General features: G+C 36.8%; 1 protein-coding gene across 1 annotated transcript in view; it reads left to right on the top strand.

Moving 5' to 3' along the window:
• The first annotated feature begins 5,969 nt into the window (after positions 1-5,969).
• LOC149780412 (nose resistant to fluoxetine protein 6-like) overlaps positions 5,970-25,043 on the top strand; it is a 33,249-nt gene continuing 14,175 nt past the window's right edge. Inside the window, exons 1-6 of the mRNA XM_089937334.1 lie at positions 5,970-6,474; positions 7,258-7,451; positions 8,177-8,264; positions 9,152-9,251; positions 12,215-12,480; positions 13,680-13,847. Coding sequence (XP_089793460.1) covers positions 6,141-6,474; positions 7,258-7,451; positions 8,177-8,264; positions 9,152-9,251; positions 12,215-12,480; positions 13,680-13,847 — 1,150 coding nt within the window. The 5' untranslated portion in view covers positions 5,970-6,140. The remainder of the gene's footprint in view (positions 6,475-7,257; positions 7,452-8,176; positions 8,265-9,151; positions 9,252-12,214; positions 12,481-13,679; positions 13,848-25,043) is intronic.

Raw genomic sequence — 25,043 nt, 5'->3', positions numbered from 1 at the left:
CATACGGGAATCTCTTTTGCGTCTTAAATTAGCGTGTAACTGTTTCCTATAGAGAATTTAGTCCGTTGGGGTTATAAACCATTGACATTTAAAGGTGTTTTGTTGTGACAAGTTTGAGGTGGAATTCTATTTACGGAATTACGATTTTTTTTCTTTGGTAATATTCAAGTGCTCATACATAATTCTTTGGCAAAGATATTTCTTGAAATTTTATTTTGAATTCAAAACTGGAATATTTTTTCTGTGGTTCAACAATGAACTATTGACACATCAGGAAAACACTAATTTATGCATACGTCATGGTCCTTCATCTCTGAACATTTTTTTCAGGACGTAACTTAGATTCATTTAGGACTTTTTTTTAGGGCTTCTATTTTTTAATTCTATGATTCTTTTGGATTTGATTCGTAAAACCGTAACTTCTTTTCCTTATTTGTACCTTGTTTTTCTATGGAAATAAATTATGTTTTAATTTTACAAACTTATTGTCTTCACTCTTTTTTATTACTGTTTAAAATATCTTATACACGTGACAACATCATTTTACATCATTTTGATAAATTAGTTAAATAATTAAGTATGAAATAAATGTCTGACAAAATAAGACTTATTCTATGACATGTAGCACTGGAAAAGATCTAAAGGAGAAAACGTCTATAGTTCAGTCACCAAACATTGCTTTAGAACGATACAATGTTTTCCTAAATGCGGGTGCCTACAAATGATATATAGAGTAAATATGTACGAATTGTGCTTCCGTAGTACGAACTGAGGACCGTAATGGCTGAATGTCATGTGATACAAATATTAGCTCTCCTATTTAAACCGTAATGGAAAGGTTACAGAGCGACACATAATCGCGCGATTATCTTGCGTTATAGGAAAATAATTTGCATTTGCAAGGGCCAACAATCCAAAAAGACGTTGCTATGTATTAACAGCAGGATAGATGTGGTTGAGTTGTATTTTAAATGCTGTTTCTAAAGACAGTTTTATTGAATGAAAGCAGCAACTCTGGACAAACTTAAACACTTGGTCGTAATTTATGCTCATTTCAAATGCAGTTGTGTAATTGTTCAATAGAACACAGGTATGTGCATTTATTTATCAAGTAACAAAGATGACTGATTTAGTCAATAAAGCACAAAATTGAAATTTATAAAACTCTTATAAAAGTTATTCTGTTGTTTGTCAAGGCGTACAGAAGGTAAAAAAGGTTTAGTTCCGATAATAAATATAATTTAAAATAACCACACATATAAGGCAAGTTTAATCTTTTCTTTAGTGTATGGCTTAAAACTGGTATTTGGCAAACTATATTCGTAGCGAGCCATATGCGTTTGAGAGCACTATACATGTAAGTAGTCATTTGTAGTTGCCATTTGTAGATGTGTGATTTTTGTTTCCGTTAAAGATATAGAAAAGCCGCATACAGACCCGTCTCCGTCATAAAAGCGTCACACAGGGTTCGTATCAGTGTCGTACAGAGTTTGCTAAAAGTATCGTTTAAATTTAGGAGAGTGATATCATTTAGATTCATACTTAAGTAGGTACACTACAAAAATGTGAATGTTAACATTAGGAAACAAGCCTATACAGGATAATCAGATCTTCAGTATACGTTATATTTGTTCCTATTGCTTTCTATACGGCTTTTACACTAGATGTTACATTGACATTGTGATTCCATTTCCACGATAAATGTGCATCGTGATTCTTCCACTTGACTACATTATTCTATGAAATGACCATCATTTATGCAGTCACGAGTACTAAACTATCCTTAGATGCTATAGATATATTAAGAGTAACAAAATATCATTTTCCGCTGTTGATTAAAAAAAAAATACTATAATAATTCATTATATCTTTATTAGAATTTTTCATGGACTATCTACACTGGTATAGTTTCAGTAAATGTTGAACTTGAGTTTCAGTAACAAAAAATTAAGTTTACTTGTATACGAAGATTTCTTACTTATTGGTTGATCACACGATGTTTGAGTCCGGTATATTCCTGATGTTGGAGTCCGGTATATTCCTGATGTTGGAGTCCGGTATATTCCTGATCGCAACTTACATAAATCTGGAGTTATTGCATCCGTTATCAACGTTAGTGCTGCCATCATTGCGGGAGGTCGAAGGTTCACTCCCCGGCCGAGTCATACCAAAGAATTACGAAAATGGTGCTTACAGCTGCCTCGCTTGGCGCTCGGCATTAAGAGGTTAGTGTTAGGACTGGTCGGCCTGGTGTCAGGATAATGTGACTGGGTGGGACATCATGCTACATATCTGCGGCATGATGCCCCAGTGCTGGACATCACTATAAACTGCCACATTGCATACATCGTAGTGATATGACTGAAAACGTGTTAAAGCTTCGTTAAAAATCCAAATCACATCACAACACACATAATTGTTTGGAAAAAGAAATTTCCATATATATTTTTGATTTCCATATATATTTTAGATTTCCATATATATATTAGATTATTCCAATGAATATTTTCTTGAGCATATTACTTGCCTTATTATTATATTGCGTATAATATTATTTAAAATTTCGTATGCATTTTATTATTTATAAACAATAGCGCTTTGAAGTTAAATCACATACTTTATTTTATGTGACGTTAATATGTGAGAATAGTAATATGTGTGGTAGCTTCTTCACGTTCTATTACAGACAAAAATCAGGAAAACAAAAGATTCTTTCTATCACATACACAGAGATGAGAAACAACGAAACCCCATATCAGCAACGGAGTATCCATCCTTTATTTGTCCACAGCCAAATTTATCAAAACTTGTCACATGCACCGTGTATTCGCCATCTTGGCAAAATGCAGCAATGATACGAAAACTAGTTTGTTTTCACTGCAGTGCCGTTAACACAATCGCTATGAATGATGTGTCGGTGAAAATGTGTCATAAAATCAAAACTTCAATATACTTACACCTTTGAAATCAGCATTAAGGATTAGTGTATAATCAGGCATAAACTCTATTTGAAAATGTGTCTTGCAATATTTTTCAGGTTCGGTTAACGCACTGGTATTATGGAATACCAGTGTTACAGTACTATGGAATGGACCGTAATAATCTTTCATGTCTGGCTATGCGTTTTAAAGCCCAATAAATGCTGGCGGCTAATTTAGGAACTGGCTATTGTCAGTGAATCATTGGCCATCCAGTATCAAAGTGTGAACAGTGGAAATGTATTGTAGGAAAAACATTTATTTCAAGACTAACCAAATGTAATTGATACTATATATTTGGTTATAGGTGCCTATTTGATACTAATTAGGTTCTTGGTTATGTGTCCATTTCTAGATAGGTAGTTGCAGCCAGGAGAGAGAATGAGAGAGAGAAAGAGAGAGAGAGTGCGACAAATAGAGATTGCATTAATATTAGACACAGAATTGGTTTACTATAAATTTTAATCTTATTCAGTCTCGTGTGTAATTGCAGTTAAACATTATTAAAATGATTTAGCCCTTTTTTTATAAATATATCACAATAAAACCTCACATGAATTTTTAGTGGATTTTTTGGGCCAAAGTGTATTCATTGTTTTATCAAACTTCATTCTTACGCGTGATCGAATCGGATCTGAAGGTTTGACATCGTGAATTTTATTGAGATCAGCTGTAATTGAAATATGACTTTTGCGAGAAATAGTAAGAACATTTCGTCCTCCTCTGTGTCACGGTGACTAAGAGGAGTGTCTCTTCATCAATGCCGAAGAATTAAAACCGAAGAAAGAAAAGTAATATTGTAGATAAAAAGGTGGGGACATTTTTACAAAATGAAAATGCATTACACACTTCATTCATCCTAGGAAAGTAAGAAAAAAATACAATAATAGGCTTGTTAGTAGATCCGATAGTGCCTTTGCATCTGTTATCATAAAATTGCAAAAGGCAGCACTAAAATATTTAACGTCATTGGCCACGGTATATAGTTTCGATTGAAGAGTCCTCCATATTATATTTATATTTGTCTTCCTCATTACTGACAGTGGTGTCTATAATTCACACACGAAATGGGGATGATTCGAGTACAACAACAACTGGGTAGAAAATATAAGCTTGAATTGGACGCCAATTGTCCTTACGGGAAATTTATTGAAAATAGTCCACTCTTTTTTCTTTGTTATAGGTTTGCAATAAGGTTGAAAATCTACAGGCTTATACCACAAATTTAACAGGACAAAACCAAACCAGGACATCCAAAACATATTAACAGACAGATCAAACACCAACGCCAGAAACAACTATAGCTGCAAGCAATGCAATAATTAAATAAAACAAAACAAAACAAGCAAAAACACAAACGACAAAATACAAAAACAACTTTCAAAGCAAAACAATGGAGAATATTAATTAAACCTACACTTATCAATACAAAATAATGATTTGCAAATATTTATTGTTTGTTCAAAAAATCAAATATGCATTAGCTAAATGTTAGAATAATCAGAAAGTGGCACTGGATGTTTATTTAATTTGTGCTCACACCTTTTCCTTTTCAACTGTTGTGAACAAAGAAGGATGTAGCTACTCTAAGACGGTGGATGAACGAAGAATAAGGGGTTGGTTATATCACTCACGCTGAGCCAAGCCAACCCCACTGTCACATGCTAAAAATGATTCATTCACAAAGAGAGTTGGCTACGTATGCTCACAAATTAGTCACACCTGTCCCAAAAATATAAAAGGTCAGAAGAAGGCTAGATGAGAATACAAAACATACTAGGTCTGCAAAAAGAAACAACCAAAACTCACCAAAAATATATAAGACTAATATAAAAGCGAGGTAACACAGCTGGATGTAAAATAAAGTACTATGTGGCCATGTTCTTTTAATATGGCGTGAGGATGATGAGACAATATGTTATCATCATGGCGTCACGAGAGTAGACAGACTCACTTGGGACTCTCACAAAATTCTAAATGAAATATGCTTACAATAATTTATTCAGTTCAAGACACTCATATCTATAGGATTCGTATTTAATCCACTCAGAAGAGACTCGGTCAATGTAAATGCCAGTCCTGGCATATTCACATATTAAAGAGTCAAATTACATTTTCCACCAAATATAAGCGTAGTTTGCAAACATGAAAAGCACACAATAAGCACGTGCATCTTCTATTGTAAGTCACAGGCACAAGTAAGAGACCATAAACCATTCAAACGAGAGCAAGATTGTATTTAAAAACTTAAATACACTAAGAGAGAGAGAGAGAAGGATATGAGGAGGAAAGGTGTTGTCTTATAATAAAATTGTGCATTCGCGATACCATTCAGCATGTATCTATGAAATTGGTTACACATCGACCTTTCAACTTTGTTTAGCATAAAATTATCTTGAATATTTAAAGATAAAAGGTCTGCACTGTTGATGATGATGGCGATGAGGATGAGGTAATGTTGATATAAACATTCAGTGTCATGCTGAGATTGAGTCATTCCCTTTGATGAAGTCGCACACCAAGTTAACCTACTCGATATCTTGCGGTATCATTCGGGTATGAAGTGAACACCCACATGTTAGTAGCCAAACTTTGGTCATGTTCAAAATATCGTCTAGTTACCTGGCTTTAATTTGCTATCACTATTTACAGTCTTAATGGAAAATCATGAGTAGTATGTCACGCACCACCCTCTCCCTTGTCTGAATTATCGATTCAAGATATAAAATTAATCGCTCTTTCAGGCAAATATATCGTTTTATTTGAGTATCTTATAGTCCCAGAAATAATGCACAAAGAAGTTTCTGTAGACATTATACCAATCTTGCGAAACATATTACTTAGTTCACAAGGCTTATGTCGTTTTCTCCATTGTCTTATCTTATTCAGCTAACTTGTTAGCATCTTGAATATTTAATAACATCGGGGTTTGAGGTAAAGATGTAATGTTTAATCACATAGGTGTCGTCTGGCGGAAAGATATGGTGTTTCAATCAAACCCTCGTGACAAAACATGGCGAAGGATAATGCAAAACCATAACGCACACCTTGCGATCAATATTATTAAAAATACACTCAGGTTTAAAAGCCTGATGTGTATCGTAGAAATACAATATATCATACTAAATTCGAGGAGGAAGACTCACGACCTTCATTTGAATCATGAACCTCCACATACTATCGATAATTGTAGTACTGTTTAGACTACAGTCACTGACGTACAGCCATGACACGTTTAATACAGCAGACTTGAGTAAAATTCACACGGAACTCCGGAAGCTACAATTTGCGCTAGAATCCATAGTAACGGACGGTTCCCCTTTTAGCGATGTAATGGAATCTCCTGCCGCGAAGAACATTGGTAACCGTGCTAGCAGCCTAGCAGACGAGATGAGAGTGGGCTCATCGCTAGGTTACAATGTGAGTGACACTTGTCTTAACCACACAAGAATTTTGATTGACGCTTTGTCTGGTAGAGAAGAATGGGCGATTCGATGTAAGTAGTTTTAGATAGAATTTCATCTAAATTCTTTGTATTACGTTTATGATAGCTTGTAAACTCGTTTGCAATACTGATACTGACAGTAATATTTACAAGTAGTGCAGACTATATCAGCCAAGATGGAAACATTTGAAATCTTGATATAAATTTTGCAAGAGAAATAACGAGGGAAAGTGACTTCAGCCATGTCTAAAATCTAACCTTACGTACATTTCGTTAAATAGCAATACATCCTAGATTTGAAAATCGTTACAACTTAGCATTATAGTTCAGTGAACTCGTCACCCACGATAGACAACTCTGTCTTTGAAAAAGTAATTCAGTATTTATCCTCGTCTACATTTTTAGTGCTGACGGGTATATTGATCGGATATGTGACATAGATAACATGAGTCAGGTGTAATGTGTAATTTAAAACTGGTCGGGAATAAGGACATATTTATTAGTTCAGAAATAACGACACAGTTATAATTGAATATAAACCGATAACTAATGATATTGTATTAGTGTAATGGTTTGTTGATTTCAGTTTACCAAAGTGTGTGTGTGTGTGTGTGTGTGTGTGTGTGTGCGAGAGAGAGAGAGAGAGAGAGGTGCCTTGGTTTGAGTAGACAGCTAAAATCCTTTGAAAAATGACGGACATATATATATATATATATATATATATATATATATATATATATATATATATATATATATATATATATATATATAGTTGTCTTTTGATTATTATATTTATCCATAAAATTTAAGATTTTATTAATTATTTCTCACCAGTTATCGATGCCTTTGGAAAAATTGAGAGTGGTATACTTGACGGAAACTTGCTTTGGCTCGGGTCGTACGATGAATGTATCAAACTAAAGGCGGTTGTTTATGAGGACCCGACCAACAAATCAGGGCCTAAGTATCCCTATGGGGGACAGTATTGTTTGGCATCTATAATTCTTCCAAACTCAAAAGGTGTAACGGTTAGTAAATAATTATTAGATTGTATAAAGTTTATCGTACTGTAAACTTATATATATATATATATATATATATATATATATATATATATATATATATATATATATGGCTTAATTCCATTCAGCTGGGGCAGTAGTTACAGACTCAGTGCAGATTTATGTTGGTTAATTGTTCGAAATATCGAGAAAGCGATTCATATCTGAAGCGAATTAATAGCCTAGTTGCGTTAAAGTTGGACGAAAGATATAGTTCCGTAGCCGATTTCTACAGGTTCTTATCGTCAATGCTGGATGAAAAACTGCGGACAAAGCAGATTTTACTCTTTAAATATACAGTCGCAAGTCAGAAATAGTAATGACAATTTTGACTAATATTGGGCCACCATTTCTTAACTCGACTAAAAGTTACACCATTGTATCTACTGATTCAAAATTACTAGATTATCGTAAGTTTGATTCAAAATTATAACATTACAACTTCTGATTTAAAATTAAAAGACTGCAACTTCTGATACTCATTTATAACATAGTCTGATGTTTTGATTCAAAAGTATGACATAATAAGAATTGTTTCAAACTTATAACATAGTCTGTAAGTTACGATTCACAGATGTAACATTGTCTGTAAAGTTTTATTCAAAGTAACAATACTGTAAACAAGTTTTGTTTTAAATGGGTCTTACAACTACATCTAGGTCATAATTAGAAACTTTCAAATTATGTTACAGGCATCTGCCGGTCCCTCAGCGTTGTCGGTTGGTATATGTCTCCCAGAAACTTGTAATGAAAACGACGTTGTTGCTCTTATTATAACAGGTACTGTAATAATATAATAAGATGCCGTGAATTTAGGCACTTTTGTTCAGATTAAATTGAGTGATATAGCCGTTGCCACTTAAATTGGTGTATTGTTAAGGTCTTATCCCTGAGTCATTAAACTCAGAGTTTGACGTAGCCATGAAAATGTTCTACCTCACACATTAACTCATTAAAAGTGCATTAATTAAGAATAAACAATGGTTGGATATAATTGTGAGCTTTTTGTTACACACGTATCTAGGCCCAGAAAATTTTTTCAAAAATGAAGTTGTCTAGTCATCAGTAATGCAAGCTCATCAATAAAATGGTTATAATAAGGTAATCATAGGAAACTTTTAAAGTGAGTGAGACAACGAGTCATGTTTAACGTTTAATAAATATGTGATTAGATAGAGCAAAAGATGAGTCATTTGAGAGTTTTAAATCAAATGCTGAGATAATTAATTAAATCGGAAATATTGTTTTTGTTCAACAGCTAAATAGTCAGTAAAATCCAGAAACTTAGCACTTTGATCAAAATAAAGTGAAATAAATATTAATATTATCGAAACATAAAATGAATTAAACATATTTTTTGATAAGCTTCAATCAGTTTATCAAATGTTCCTTGAAATTTGCATGTTAACGTAAGTTTATATCACAGCTTAGTTACATTGTAAAATTAAGCCTCACAAATTCAAGATATTTGTGTGAGTTTTAAATTTTGAATATCGTTTTCATAGAATATACCTCATGTGTAATGTTGTCTATGTATTATTGTGAAATATAGTAAAGAGTGTTTTCATTGTTATATTAACTAAGACCATATATTTGTCACAACAATCATTGCGTCAGAATATACGAACATAAAGAACCGGCAGTTTTCGTCTCTATTCGTCTTTAAGGACTTAGCAAGTTACCTTTGAATGGCACTGCAAGCATAAACCCTATAGTACAATGTCAAGAACGAGACAAAGAGTTTGACGGTCGAGCCACAGCTGTGACGTGAGTACCTATTTTATATGTTATAGTCGAGATTCGAAACCTGTCGAAAACGCTAATATTGGTTGCAAAGTGTGCTTTTGAATTATTATTGGTTGAGTAGGTCGAACTTAGTTTCTTAAACATTTCTAAGTGCGACAACACAAAACATGCTGGTCTATCTATTGATGTACTGAAAATTAGGCTTATTAGATACCCCATTCTCCATTGTCAATCAAGGTTTAAGAAGAAAACACCAATGTTATAATAAGTTGATTATGACGTGATATAGAAAATGTTAATAAATTCAGAATGAATCAGTCTCTCTACCAACAATTTCACCAATATTAAAGTCATTGTGTGGATCCTTAGCTATTCAAATATTCCAGTTTTACAAAGAAAACTAATACGGGTATCCACTACATTATTGTGGCATTTTAAATTAGGCCACATATATCGTATGTACGTTTGGACAAAATCAATAACTTTTTATATAGAAGCTGGTGCCAGTGTTTACTTTAAGATATTTTTCGTGTGTATATATGTAAAATAACACTGGTCAACAGTGAAATCATTACTGACTTGAAAAGGCCCTAATCTGTAGTATTTTGGTGTGCCGAACACGAATATAACCGTGAAAAATTTGTATTGGCTCTCGTTTTGAAGATATTCATATACCTCATTTTCTATGTTTCACTGTGTAAATTTCTCCAGTAGGACTGCAGCAACATCCGGAATAATGATGTAACATTGCATAATACCATCATGCTCACATCATCCACAGTTGATTGCATCATTTTCTGATGCAATGCAATACTAATGCCATGCGGCTGCTGAAGTAAGTTGACGTCAGCAGTGTACTATACATGTGTAGGCCTATTATACTAATGCCAGGCGGCTGCTGAAGCTGACGTAAGCAGTGTACTATATAAAGCCCAATCAGATAGGTTCAGCATTTAAAATATTTTAGACGTTGTGCGAGACAGTTCAAGCTACTGTTACATAAAACTTATTATTTTATCCATTTACGTACAATAAAGAACAGTAATGCCTCGAAAGTGTGTTAATACCGCGGACAATTTTTGCTATATTTGTGGGGAAGTGACATTTGCCAACCAGAAGAAAAGTATCAATTCTTAAGTGAAGAAGGCATATCATCTTTACTTCGGATGCAAGGTTGGTGACCAAGACAAGCCTTGGGCTCCGCATATATGCTGTGCTACATGTACAACACAGCTTTCACAGTGGTTGAATTGCAAAAGGTCATCAATGCCGTTTGCAGTCCCAATGGTGTGGAGAGAGCCAAGCAACCACCTAAATGACTGTTACTTCTGCTTGGTTCCTCCTCTTTCCGGCGGAATAACGAAGCGAAAGAAGTCGAGAATAGTCTACCCAAACATTCCGTCTGCATTGAGACCAGTTCCACATGGTGAGGGACTTCCTATTCCAGAACCTCCAGCAGAATATTCTCTTGATTCATCTGACGAAGACAAAGGTGAGTCGACCTGTTCTTCTCCTGGTCCATCAGCATGCAGTGATCCAGATTTTCACTGTGGTGCATCATCAACCCCACACAGAATAACACAGGAAGAACTAAATGACCTGATTCGTGATTTGGACTTATGAAAGAACAAGGCAGAATTGCTAGGATCAAGACTCCAACAATGGAATCTTCTAGAAGAAGATGTCACAATTACTGCATATCGAAAGCGCCACCAGCAATTGGAGCCTTTCTTCAGAAAGGAAAGTAATCTGATATTCTGTTCCGATATTGAGGGCCTCATGAATGCTTTAAAAATCACTCATGACCCACAAGAATGGAGACTATTTGTGGACTCTTCGAAACTGAGTCTCAAGGCTGTGCTTTTGCACAATGGAAACATTCTTCCATCTATTCCAGTAGCGTATGCTGTCCACATGAAAGAGACATACGATAACTTAAGGCAGCTACTGAATTCCATTGAGTATAACAAGTACAGCTGGCACCTCTGTGGTGATTTGAAGGTAGTTGCCCTTTTAATGGGACTGCAGCAAGGATATACAAAATACATGTGTTTCTTATGCGAGTGGGATAGCCGAGCAAGGGAAATGCACTACATGAGGAAGGAATGGACTCACAGGCAGAATGTAGCCATTGGAGAGAAGAATATCCAACACCCAGCTCTGGTTGAGGCTCAGAAAATCTTGCTACCACCCCTTCACATCAAACTAGGTTTGATGAAGAACTTCGTGAAAGCCATTGACCGGACTTTGCCAGCATTCCGATACCTGCATGAAAAATTCCCTCGACTCAGCGAAGCAAAGATTAAAGAGGGAGTTTTTGTGGGTCCTCAGATTCGAGAGCTTTTCAAAGATGACCGGTTCAACAACTTGCTGGAAGGTGACGCGAAACAAGCATGGAATGCTTTTCGCCTAGTTTCTACAAACTTCCTCGGAAATGTTAGGGCAGAAAACTATAAGGAACTAGTAGAAGACATGTTGATGAAGTATAAGAAACTTGGCTGCAATATGTCTCTAAAGATTCACTTCCTTCATTCCCATTTGGATTTCTTTCCTAGCAACTGTGGTATTGTTAGTGATGAACACGGCGAACGTTTTCATCAAGATATCGCAACAATGGAACAAAGATACCAGGGAAAATGGTCCACTACAATGCTGGCTGACTACTGCTGGACACTCCTCAGAGATGCTCCCGAACAGCTGTACAAGAGACAGGCGAAGAAATCTAAGATGTAGTCAATGACTTGATTTTTTATAGGTAGGCTATTACAGTTGACCTTTTACTATTGGAATGCATTTCGTTATGTAAACATTAATTTCTTGCAGATTACAAAAAAACTAGAGCCAATTTTGCAATTTGACTGTCATATTCGTGTTCAGCACATAAAAATTGATAAGAATTGACTAATTTTATTTCAGTAACATGACTTTTGTAAAAATTTGTTGTCCAGTGTAATTACAATATACCATTTACCATTTGATTTCAGTGTTATTGCATCCTTTATTGCGGTCATGGTTATTCTTGGTACTGCTTACGATGTCTTTACTAGACTGATTGCAACATTCACTACACAGTCAAATATAGAGGAGGAAGCTCGTGACTCCCTTCCTATTGCAAAAGACTCTCACAGCAACAGCGACGTGCATGAGAATGGAAACATCCATGATACTACTCATCTTCTCTCTGAAAAAAGATATGAGGGGTATGACTCAGTTGGAAAACACAAATCCAGAGAGACACAAGCTGATGTAGGTACGTTCTTGGGTCACTGCATTTATCCACTTCATTTCTGATAATTATTAATGGTTCCTTGTCGTACGAAAATAATCATGCATCTGAACATGTCTGTATCTGCATCATAAAGTCTACTTGTTCCCATCAGTCATATTTAATTTTTTCATCTACCGTTTATTTTGTATAGATATTGTTTGCCTGGAACGGAAGGCTACTTCTACCTGTATGGATATAACAGAAGCCTAGTCTTCAGTGAATATTGGTCTTCAGCATTCGGAGACATTAACTGTTTTATTATCCATTCTTTCCTAAGCAGGAACATACATCGAGTAGACAAAACCTTATGAATATATTGAAATTATCTATGTGGAGAATACATCTAAAGGCGACATACGCATTGACATTCTTATCGTTTGATCTATTTACAAAACAAACCAATTGTAGAAGTAAGGGCGTGTAGACTAATACCGATAAATCGTTTGATACTGTTAAATACCTGGTGTGAAATTGGGGAATCCACAAATAGGGTACGGTTTTTCATGTAGTCACTGTTAAATACCTGGTGTGAAATTGGGGAATCCACAAATAGGGTACGGTTTTTCATGTAGTCACTGTTAAATACCTGGTGTGAAATTGGGGAATCCACAAATAGGGTACAGTTTTTTCATGTAGTCACTGACTAGCCTTGTCTGTATCGTAAATGTGTAAGTCATTTTCATAAAACGAGTTTATGCTTTAAGTCAATCAAACAATATGGTAGCTCATGATTATACCGAAGCTGTTTGTTGCGTAGTTAGGTCTATTTCAATGTAAACATTGTTGCTTTGAAGGATAACGAAAGAGTAAACATCAATTGCTTTAATCATGTATCCTCACAAAACCTGAAAAGGAAAGTGGAATGCAATTCTAGTTTTCGATGACATTGTTTGACTAAAGAGTGTATATTTACGAAAGGTTTGGACATTCAGGAATTATGACATTTAAGAGCCTTTTAATAAATGCCATCAAAAGTTTCATAGTTTCACTAAGGGCACATAGCAGATTGTTTGTAGTGTAAATCATGCTACATTACTATCTCATAAAGGTATTTAGTCGGATATTTCAACTAGAACAAAGCCAAGTCACAATTTTATTTCACTAGAAATTAATGTAAATTATTAACACGGCAGTTCCGCTAAAATTTTGCAATTAATGATAATTGTTTCCACTGCGTACAGGTACCCTTGCACATATTTTGTTGGCATTCTCCGTATACAGCAATGCCGTTAAGATCCTCAGCACAAAACAGGCGTCCGGAAGTCTGAGCGCGGTGAATGGGATCCGTTTTCTCAGCATGTCGTGGGTCATCTTAGGCCACACCTACTCTGTCGGATGGAGGCTCAGCTGTGAGTGTTTTTTACTTTCATTTTCGTTAGATATTTTGTCTACATACAAGTATTTTTTTAAATTCTATTTGAAAACTTTGTTTCATGCCCTTAATTAAATGTGATCTTATTATTACTATAGAGACCGCGTATGTGACCTCAATAGCAGCAGGGAAGTTGAACAGACCAGTGCGTCCAGCCAAAATAAACCTTCCTACGAGAACTTTCTCCGTAGAAGCCTCAGAATTCAAAAATAAAGCCTTCTACGGAGATCAATTTTCATGCATTTCAGACCGGGTGCATCGGTTGGTCGCGCCGGTGTGTTAGTAAATATAGCATCCGAGACAGGAAAAATAAATGAAGGAAATTTTTTTGTTGCAACGCGGGGCTGCTTTGGCCAATTTTACGTCGCATTAAAATAATATACTTGAAAATAATATGAGTTCGAAAACTAGCATAGTTGGAGAGCCTCATTCCGCTAGATTAGCGCGAGAACAATTAGCGGCACTAAAGAAACTTATTTCAGTAAAAAAATTGTTCAAGAAAAATGTTCGCGATTACGAAGACGCGAAGTATCATCTTACCGATTTATCGTCGAGATTGTTAAGTCCAGTTACCGAAACAGTCGAGCGAGTCGCATATGGTGACAAAAAAGATGATAAGGAACTCAGGAAACGCGGAATTGTTCCCATGGTGAAAGACATTGAGGAACATACTCGAGCAGTGCCAGATAGACTGGATCAAATTCGCCAAGCACAAGCACAAGCGCGGCAAGAACAATTGCAGCAAGCACAAGCACAAGAACGAGAGTTGCAAGAACAATTATTACAAAAAAGAAGAAGAATTATTGGAAAAAGAGGAGGAAGAAGAAGAAGAGGAGGAGAAAGATCCTATCGGTAAATTAATGGAATATTTTACCCCTGGAGGCTGGGCCGCGTTAGGAATTGAACTTGATAAAAAGGATGATATCAATGAAATTGGTGAATTTGCGGAAGATTCTTTCACCGATAGAGGAATAAAATATTTAACGAAGGAGGGACTAAAAAAAATTAATGGGCGAGATAAATGGTATAAAACGATATATCGGGCTAAATTTAGATTACCCAGGATAGACACCAATGAGGCGAGGTATATTCAATTTCGGATATCTGCGCGTAACAGAAAGGATCCTAAGAGGAGAAAAATAAAGATAGATACATCTTCAGGATTTTCCCCTAAAGTAAAAGAAAAATTACCGGAAACGACATCCAAAGTTGAAAAACCTAAATTTCATATTAGTAGTTATTTTACCAAAGATGCTCTTGAAAAACTCAAAGACGAGGATAAATTAGTCGATATTGCCACAAATTATGATAAAAGGAACGAATATTTAATAAAAAGACTTCACGAAAAAGATATCGACAAATTAAAATGGATCGATTGGGTGTATTTTGCAGCAAAGCCTCACCCTCACGAAACAGATTCTAAATATATAGAATATTTAGAAAAAGTAAAACGAAGAGAGAAAGAAAAAGAAGAAGAAAGAATAAAACAAAAAGAAGAACAAGAAGAGGAAGATGTATTGTCAGCGTGGTTTAGTGAGCCATCAACGCCGGTACCAAAAACAGGAAGCGGATATACCGTTTGCCCTGACAGCGTTGTCAACGACGTATCTCGCCTCGAAATATTAATCGGAGGAAAACGAGCCGGAAATAACTCTCGTGAAATAATCAACGAGGCCTCAGATATTTGTCGGCGATTATTTCGCGGCGGTGTTATTGATTCTTACATTTACAAGGAACTCGTTGACGAACTCATCGATTAAAACAACGCAATTGAAATAACATGATTGTTCACAAACATCAGCGCAGACCTAGACAGGTCCGCATAGTTAACTCTCGATTGCCTGTATACAAATATATTCACGGCAATGGACTCGGCGACATCGTTAAAAGTTTCGTTACGCGAGTAGTCCCTAAAATAGGACCCGCAGCTAAGCAAATCGCATCAAAGGCAATAGGAAAGATTGGCGAGACTGTCGTTTCTGGTATTGGTAATTTGGCCACTAAAGGCTTCGATTTTGTCAAAGGTAAAATATCAAATTTAACGCGTAAAAAAAAGCTGCCCGTCAAATTACCTAGCACCAGCGAAATGCCCCCCGAGGTTAGTAAAGCTATAAACGACGCAGCAAATAAAAAAATAAATGAGCTAGCACAGGAAGTTGCTAACACAAATCTAGCACAGGAAGTCGCGAACACAAGCTTCATATCGGGCAGCGGTCTTCGTTTTAGATAAAATTCTTATTAATAAATGTTCGCACAAGTGTCAAACGAAGTGTTCGACATGGATGAGCCTGTAGGTAGAGACACATCCGTGCGAGATTTCCAGTATTTCTCGTATGACGCAGTTGAACCAAATACTGGAAATCGCTTGGAAATTCAAGTTCACGATACAACAAGATATTTTCTCCCATCTGAGGCGTATATCGAAGTTGTTGGGGAAGTTGTTAAAACGGATGGTACCAATTATGGAGCAGATTTTAGGGTCGGATTTGTTAACAACGGTATTATGGCATTATTCAAGAGCGCCACTTATATGATTGATGGAAGAGAAATTGAGTCAATTACCAACGATGTTGATTTGGCAACGACGATAATAGGCCTAGCTAGATACTCGGATGATTTTACTAGATCAGCTGGCCCTAGTATGATGTTTTCCAAGGATAATACTAATCGTCCCGAAAGTAGGCCGTTCCTTGTCAGACAACCTAAGAATCGTGCCGATCCTGGTATTGATCAAGATCTCGAAAATATGATCATTAAATCTTATCCTGATTATAATCTCGGATTTACCACGCGAATGTCTATGCTAGCACCAGATAACAGAAGATTCTCTTGTGCTATCCCGTTATCCCATATATTCGGATTTTGCAGACATTTCAGGAAAATTATCTACGGAGCAAAACACACCGTTACGTTTGTCAGAAAGGAAAATAGCAACGATGCTATCTGGCGAGAAGGTGCTGTCGATTACGCTACTGGCGTGATAGGTCCCAATGATGCCGCGAATAATAACGGCATAGTAAGATTACTTAAATTTACTTTGTGGATGCCAGCGATAACTCCATCAATAATCGAGGAAGAAAAATTATTATCATTCATGAACCAAGGCGGTAAATCTGTTATGTCTTGGCTGATAACAACAACAGATTCCACAACTACCAATATTAATGGTGATTTTACCTGGCGTATTGCATCGCAGCAGGGTACCTCTGCGCCTAGGCATATCTTTATCGCTTTTTTGCGTACCAATAGATATCATCAATTATACAGTCACATGATATTTGATCACATTGGAGCAACAAACGTATCGTTGAGAATAAACGGGCAACAAGAACCATCCGAGGAAATATCGATTGATTTTGAAAATTATTCTACGGCCCGCGCGTATCATCGCTTGCTAAGTTTCATGGGTCGCGATCAAAATATCGATACCGGATTGCAAATATCACAGCTAGATTTTAATAAATTTTATCCTATCTATTACTTTTCCCTGGAGCATCTTGATCTGGTAAAGCAATCTGTCGTTGATATCCATTTCAAAGCCAGAATTAACACAGGTGGAATTAATCACAAAGCGATCGCAGTTATTCTCAGCGATAGAACAATGATCCTGGAAGGCATCAGTGGCAGAATGAGAATCATCGACGCTCCTGTCGAGAAAATGTAACAAAATCGAAGATTTCTAAATTTAGATTAAACGATTATTAATATGCCATACGAACACGTCAGCGTAACTCTGACCCCGGGTCAGATGAAAAAACTCCAAACAGCAATAGCAAAGCGATGCGGTATGAAATTAACCCTGAAAAACGATCAAATTCAGGGTGGGCCTAACAAACTGTCGCTAACTAAGAATCAACGTGAACGTTTCACCAAAGCCAAATCAGCGAATTCCGGCGTTCATGTGAATCTTAGTATAGGTGCCATCAGAGACATGGTCAAAACGGGCGGAATTTTCCCTTTCCTAGCTGCTATTCCTGGATTATTATCCGGGGCTCTTCCGGCAATTGCAAAAGCGATAGGATTAGGTGCGGCCGGAGCTGTAGGCGACAAACTAGTACACAAAGTAATGGGAGGGCGATATGGTAAAAAAAAGGGAAGCGGCCTTTATCTAAGACGCCCCCCGTACGGATCCGGCCTAAGATTAGCGCGCCCTATTCAAATTTAGATTTATTCAACGGAGCAAAAAATAAAAAAATAAAATTTTTCAGAGGCGTATTTATGCGGGATCAACTACCAGAAAAACCAAACCCCACCGAGACAGGAATAATAAATCTCGATTCAAATACCGGCCCTGGCACACACTGGGTCGCCTACGCGATTAATCCTCGCGAAGTTGTTTATTTTGACTCGTACGGACTAGCTCCACCAAAAGAATTTATCGATTACGTGTCAAAGTTAAATATTCCAATTTGGTACTCGACACTTCCAACGCAGACGTTAATGGATCCACCGATATGCGGTCCTGAATCAATTAATGTCCTTGATGCAATTTCAAAATCATCCGACCCGTATCATAGGATCGTATTTAAATACGCCGTAGATAAATATCATGGTTGATATTTACGGTAGATTTATCTACAGGAAGAAGGAAGCAGAAGTGACTGACGTCGATCTATCAAAGTTCGCCACAAGGGATGATATTAACAATCTTCTATCGCTGTCAGAAGTGGATCCTGGCGAAGTTGCTATTTTTCAGAGCCGCGAAGGGAGATTACAAACAAGCAACGTCAAAATAACTGATATAATCAAGCGAGACGAATATAACGATCGCATTAATCAATTTACTAGCCTGTCAGATTCGGTATCAAAATCCATCGCTGATATCGCCGATATTATAGCGAAGTTACCCCTGAAGGCTAATATCGCTGATGTGGAAAAAAAAGACAACGAGCTATCAGCAACGTTGCTTCTGAAGGCTGATAAAGCATTACACGATGATCTTCAAGAAAGATTGACAAAAAGATTAAACGGGCTAAATAGAGATCTTAAAAAACTCGACGATACCTAGCTAAATTTAGTAAAAAAATCGAGGAAGATATAAAAACATCCGTCGATAATATCTCCTCCGCCGCAAACGAACTAGCAAAGAAAAAAACCGATCAAGCATCGCATGACGATCTTAGCGATAAAGTAAGAAAAATCAGCGAAGATATTACTAAAATTTTCACCGATATTACCGAAATAAAAACCGTAATGAGTCAGAAAAGCGATAAAACATCGCACGACGATCTCAGCGAGAAAACAAAAAAAATCAACGATGATATTATCAAAATTAACGATGAAATTAACGTGGTGCGTGAATTGGCGCGTCAAAAGGTCGATGTATCGTTGTACGACGGAGAAATTCGAGACTTAAATGCGAAACTTCTCGACGCAACTACAAAAATTAGCGATATTAACACAAAAATATCGCCATTGAATCTTCCAAAATTAGCGCGTTTTTATGTGCCGGATGAGGTGGTAACAAAAAATCTCCCCTGCCATGTACCATTTGTGGTAAAAACACTAAATAGTATATGGACACCCGAGAATGACACATTTAGCTTCACCGCGCCAATTACTGGCATATATCGAATATATTTTATCGCTGGGTTAAAATTTAAAGTACAACTAAGACAAGATAGAAAAATCCATGAATTTTACCCTGGATTTTTTATTATTTCGCTAAGTGAAGATAGCAACACAGTATTCGTTCTAGAACCACCAGATAGAACCATCACAGGATCAGTGCATTATTTTGTAATTTTCGAATATTTATCGGTATGGTATGAAGTTGGTGAACTCGAATAAACTACAATTGTTCACATAGGTACTAATAAATGACCGCATCGGATTACCGATACAATCAGGCGCGTTCATGGCAGGATTCGTTAAAAAAGCTCCTCGACGAATATCAAAAAAAAATAAAAAAATATCAGCGTAGATTAGTTGCCATCGATGTCGCCGTGTACGCGGTAAGCGCAATAATCGCCGGCGCAGGTATAATCTTATCCGCGGTGACAACAATCGCGCCGATCGCAGCAACGATAATAATCTCGTCGACAACAACAATCGCTGGTGTTCTTAATATTATCGCAAAAAAAATATCATCATGCACGAATGAAAAATTGTCTCTGTACACGAGTGAACTATCCCAGGTCAACGAGGCGTATTCGAAATTATCATCGCTGCTTTCTGAGAGTCTCAACGACGGCGTTATATCCGATCTCGAATTTTCTGTGATGGTAAATATCTACTCTGAGATTGAACAAATGAATATCAATAATGTCGGAACTAACTCAGATCGTGACAAACACAACACCGCCGATAACAACGCCTATATCGGCAAGCTCAACCAGGCCAGAATTTAGTATCGATTTTCCAATACCAATTAGCGTCAAGGAAATTGCGCTGTCACAGTTACGCGTCTATAACAGCTGGCCCAATGTTAGATCGAAATCATTCGGTAGATTATCATCGAACAATTCGCTTGTTTTTGCCAATAAAAACCGCCCCGATGGAACTCCCGATTGGATCGTCGTTGGCATACCAACAGGCAGTTACGAAATTGAGCAAATCGACAAGGAATTCACATATAGGATATCAAATATAACCGGCGATGCTGAACCAGGAATAAAAATATTAGCACACGAACCAACGTTGTCATCGATAATCGAAGTAAAATCGCCATATGTCGTCGATATTTACCAGTCATCGATTAGGACAGTGCTAGGTTGGCCTGAAATCCCACCTCTGGAAAAACCAGAAAAACCAGATTTTATTATTCCAGGTTGGCACGAAGAAGCTCCTCCAGAGTTACCGGAGCCAAAAAAATCAGATTTTACCACCGACGAAGGATGGTACGGAGATATCAGACATAAACCTATAATCCACAGCGCCATTAATCTCATGAACAACCACAAATTTAACCTGGTAATGTTCGCTTTTACTTTTAGGGACGAAAGAATTCTCTCGTGGTTGTCTCTTCCTAAAATTCCCCCCGGTGTGAAAATCTTCGACGCTACCAATATTAACAGGATAATAACCCCCGTAGACGGTATCTTGATAAGAAGAACCCTCGACGAATTTATTCAAGAACATAAATTACAATTAAATTTATTGCGGGAATCCTTTCATGAATGCATCTTAAATAAATCAGGTTCATGTAGCGAAATTATCGAACGCGTGAAGATTTTAAATCAACTCGCGAATGATGTTGAATATTATCATGGTATGTTCATTCGGGCGATAATCGACGATATATCAATTGCCGATTATGTTCTTCCTATTAGCAAATTCGAGTTGATCAGAAATTCAGGAGAAAAACAAAAATTCATGAGAGTATTTGGATTAACCGAGGAAACGCTACCAAATTTCAAATTTCCTGATTATGATGTTGATGAAATGAGAAAATCCGTCACTGATACCATCGATGATTTATTTCCGAAATTACATGCCGCGTGGACTAAAAAAATACAATCAGAATCGATTCTCAAACACAATAATCATCCTGCCGGGCAAGGGCGGCATATCTCGCCGGGTATCGTCAATATAACGGAGGTTATCGCGATTTATCTTCACGCGGACGTCGTTGAAGGTAGCTACAACGTGGATTCGTCTGTGTCAGAGCAGGCAGAGCAGGGATTTATCTTATATTCGTTTTCACCTAGCGCCTCTCCGGTTTTTTTTATAATAAAAGAGCCAGTAAATCCGTTTTATCTGCGATGTCACAATCGATTATTATCGAAGATAAATTTCAAACTGACGGATCAGAATGGAAATTTACTTGATATACGCGAGGAAACACTGAGTATCAACTTGCTGGTGAGATCGTAGAATTGGAATCGAAGATTCTTAAGATTCTTAAATCTGCCCGCCAGAGAAAAATAAATAAAAACCAGGAAATTTTTCAAAATTTGTAAAATTTTTTAATTTTGATGGGGTAAATACCCGTCAAATTGAATAATTTATATAATTTAGTAAATCTGTTGGGGTAAATACCCGTCAAATTGAGTAATTTATATAAATTTATGTTTTTGATGGGGTAAATACCCGTCAAAATTAAGAAAATTGCACAATTACAGTAAATAAATTAATTTAGTAAATAATAAAAAAAAAATAAAAAATCAGGGAAATTAAGAAATTTGTGTAATTTTATGTTTTTGATGGGGTAAATACCCGTCAAATTGAGCAATTTACATAATTTCGTGAATCTGCTGGGGTAAATACCCGTCAAATTGTGCAATTTATATAATTTCGTAAATTTGTTGGGGTAAATGGTAGTCAGAAACAAGAAAATTGTACAATTTCAGTAAAATGAATAAAAAAAAAAATAATAAAAATTAGAATTAGAATCGAAGATTCTTAAGATTCTTGAAATTTTGTTTTTTTTTGTGGCAAGAATGAAAATCAAAGATTTTTAAGAATCTTAAGAATCTTTGACGCTAATTCTACTTTCATCGACCAGCTTTTTTAGCTGCCTGACGCGCGAGCTGGTAATTTTTCTTGACTCATATTCGTCAGACAAACTCGACCTAACTTTTTCTACCAGCGTCGATAATTTAACAAAATCCTCGATTTGATCATCGCTGACAGACGCAAGCGATTGGTACATCGCAATCTGGATTTTCTTTATAAATTTGTATTCTGACGGTAGCGTGTACCTGTATTCCAGTTTCCCCTGGACGATCGTCTCAAATTCGGACCGGATTTTACCTGCGTCCAAATCAGAAGATAAATTTACATTTTTATTTTTCAGATCCTCGATGGCTTCGATGATGTTATTTATATTCTTCTCGTTCATTATACAAATTTGTAATATTTAATTAATTTTTAGAAAATCCTGAAGAATCTCCGATTCCTTATTTTTAGTCTGAAATTATCGGAATATAAGAAAACTCGATCCATTCACCAAATCGATAGGAAAATGTCGCGTTGATTATTTTTTATGTTGCACGTCGCACCGAGACCAAGTGAATACCAAAGTACCTTGCAGCGGCATTCATCGATGTGAATATGATTTCTTCATTTGTTTCTTTATTTATTGATTTAACCGCCTTAGCTGGTCGATATCCGCGGCCGGTATTGCCGGATATGCAATTTTCACTCTGAGTTACCGCGCGAAGATTGGACAGTTTGTTGTTAAGTTTATTTCAGTCAATATGGTCGATTACCAAATTATTCTTGATGGGTCCGTGAAAACACTCGAACACAAATCTATGAAGGGTATAATTTGTGTATCTTCCTTTTCTACCCCCGCTGAAGGTACATATCAAATAACCCGAATTGCCAACTCTACCAACATGTTTCTTCGTTTTGATATGTCTGACAACAGCATCCGATGACGCCTCGTATCCCTCGATCGTTGGATGAGATTTAAACTCGCATGTCATTGTTGTTTCTGGAATCACTGATTTCAAGTTCATTATATAATAATTATATGTCTAAATCGTTATTTGCCTTGAATCGATTAATATAATCTTCTTCACATGTTATCACCGACGAGGATCTTTTTTCATAATATCGCCGCAATTCCCGATAATTCTTTCCTCCGCAGGCCAAACACAACCTAGTTTTTCCTCGCGTGCCAACTTGACAAACTAAACATCGCTGTGGTCCTTTACTGCCACGTCGAATCGCATGTATATGAGCGCCGCAATAATCGCCTCTGCAGGATTTGTCACAGAATTTTGTTGAGCCGATTAATATCCACTTGCATTGATTCATTATAATTTAAACATTTGTCTAAAATATAATCATGGATGTATTTGATCTTGATGAGGAAGAATATATTATACCTGAGGCTGATCTGGCGAAGAAAGAATTTTTCGATGACGGAGCCGTTCACACTTGGTCGACCTGGAAAACAAATTCCATCGATGCCACGATGAACCTGGAGCGAGCTAAGAAAATAATCGAGTACATAAAAACCGAACACAAAGAAGAGCGATTTATCTTTGGAATAAAATTTATCGCACAAATGCCTGATGATACTTGGATTATTCGCGATAAACGAGATCCAGTGCGTGGCGGTAAGAAAAACGTTATTCTCGATAAGAATTCTAAGCCCGGATTGTTATTGGGAATCGATGGTCCTTATTATGCTAGGGCATATCCATCTAGTGCAGTCGTTTATGGAATTTATCGGCTAAATAATAATCCGGATGTGAAAAATCTACCTGCGATGAAAGAATCGCCGATGATAAATTACGTGGCTGAGCGTGTTATCGAACATATGAAAAACGCTCGACGTGGATCTGGTTTGACCCAGTTGAGGTTGGATAAAATTAACGCGTGGGCGAAGACCGTCGCTGATGGTGCATCGGTGGACGATGTAGCTGCGTTGAGTAAAAATCTTAAATTTCCGATCACGGTGAAAACGTTATCGGGAGAAATATTATATTCATCGCCGTATAGATCCCGAGGAGCACCAATCGAGATTGTCGATCATAATTCACATGCGTGGTCGCAGTCGGTAATGATATTTCCGCGGGATCGTATTGTTAAATTTTATCCTACAGATAATAAATCTGCGGAATTTTCCACGGCAGATGTTGAGAATAATAATTCCGATGCCATGTTCAGATTTATCAAAAAATTAAGCGCATCTGATCCAATATCGATATGGTTATTCTCGAGTGAAGAAAGATACGATCAGTTTATTTTGCCATGCGGTGATATTTACAGGGATGAAATATTACACGAGTCGATGAAAAATCTCGCGGTGAAATATTCCTCGAATCCCGATCAGTTACTGACAAATTGCTTTACAGTTCCGTCTGTGGCCGCTCATGCCGCTAGAGAAAAAAACTCATGGAAGCCTACAAGGAACGAATTCCTCGCTGATATTCAACTTAGCTGTATCGAGTATGGCCATGGCGGATTGTGGAATACCAAGTACGATTTCGAAGATATGATCTCCGTTGACACGAGCGCGTGTTATCCTGGAAGTTTCCTCGGATATGGCGATTGTGCAGATTATTTTGCTAAATTCGGCCATCCTACCAACGAGATGACAAGAGTAGCAATTAACGGGCCGTTGCCTGATTTTGTCATGACCGGATTCGCTTGTGTAACGTCGTTTGAGTTTGCTGAAAATTTACATAAAATTTGTTATATTTGGTTCGGCAGGCATTTATCCCAGCGTCGTTGGGTTCCTACAGTGTTGTTGAGATATATGCTAGATTCGTCGATG

Source organism: Sinohyriopsis cumingii, chromosome 16, assembly GCF_028554795.1.
Source record: "Sinohyriopsis cumingii isolate HCF-2022 chromosome 16, ASM2855479v2, whole genome shotgun sequence".
Classification (NCBI taxonomy): domain Eukaryota; kingdom Metazoa; phylum Mollusca; class Bivalvia; order Unionida; family Unionidae; genus Sinohyriopsis; species Sinohyriopsis cumingii.
Note: the sequence above shows the minus strand (reverse complement) of the source record. Positions and strands in the feature narration are given on the sequence as shown.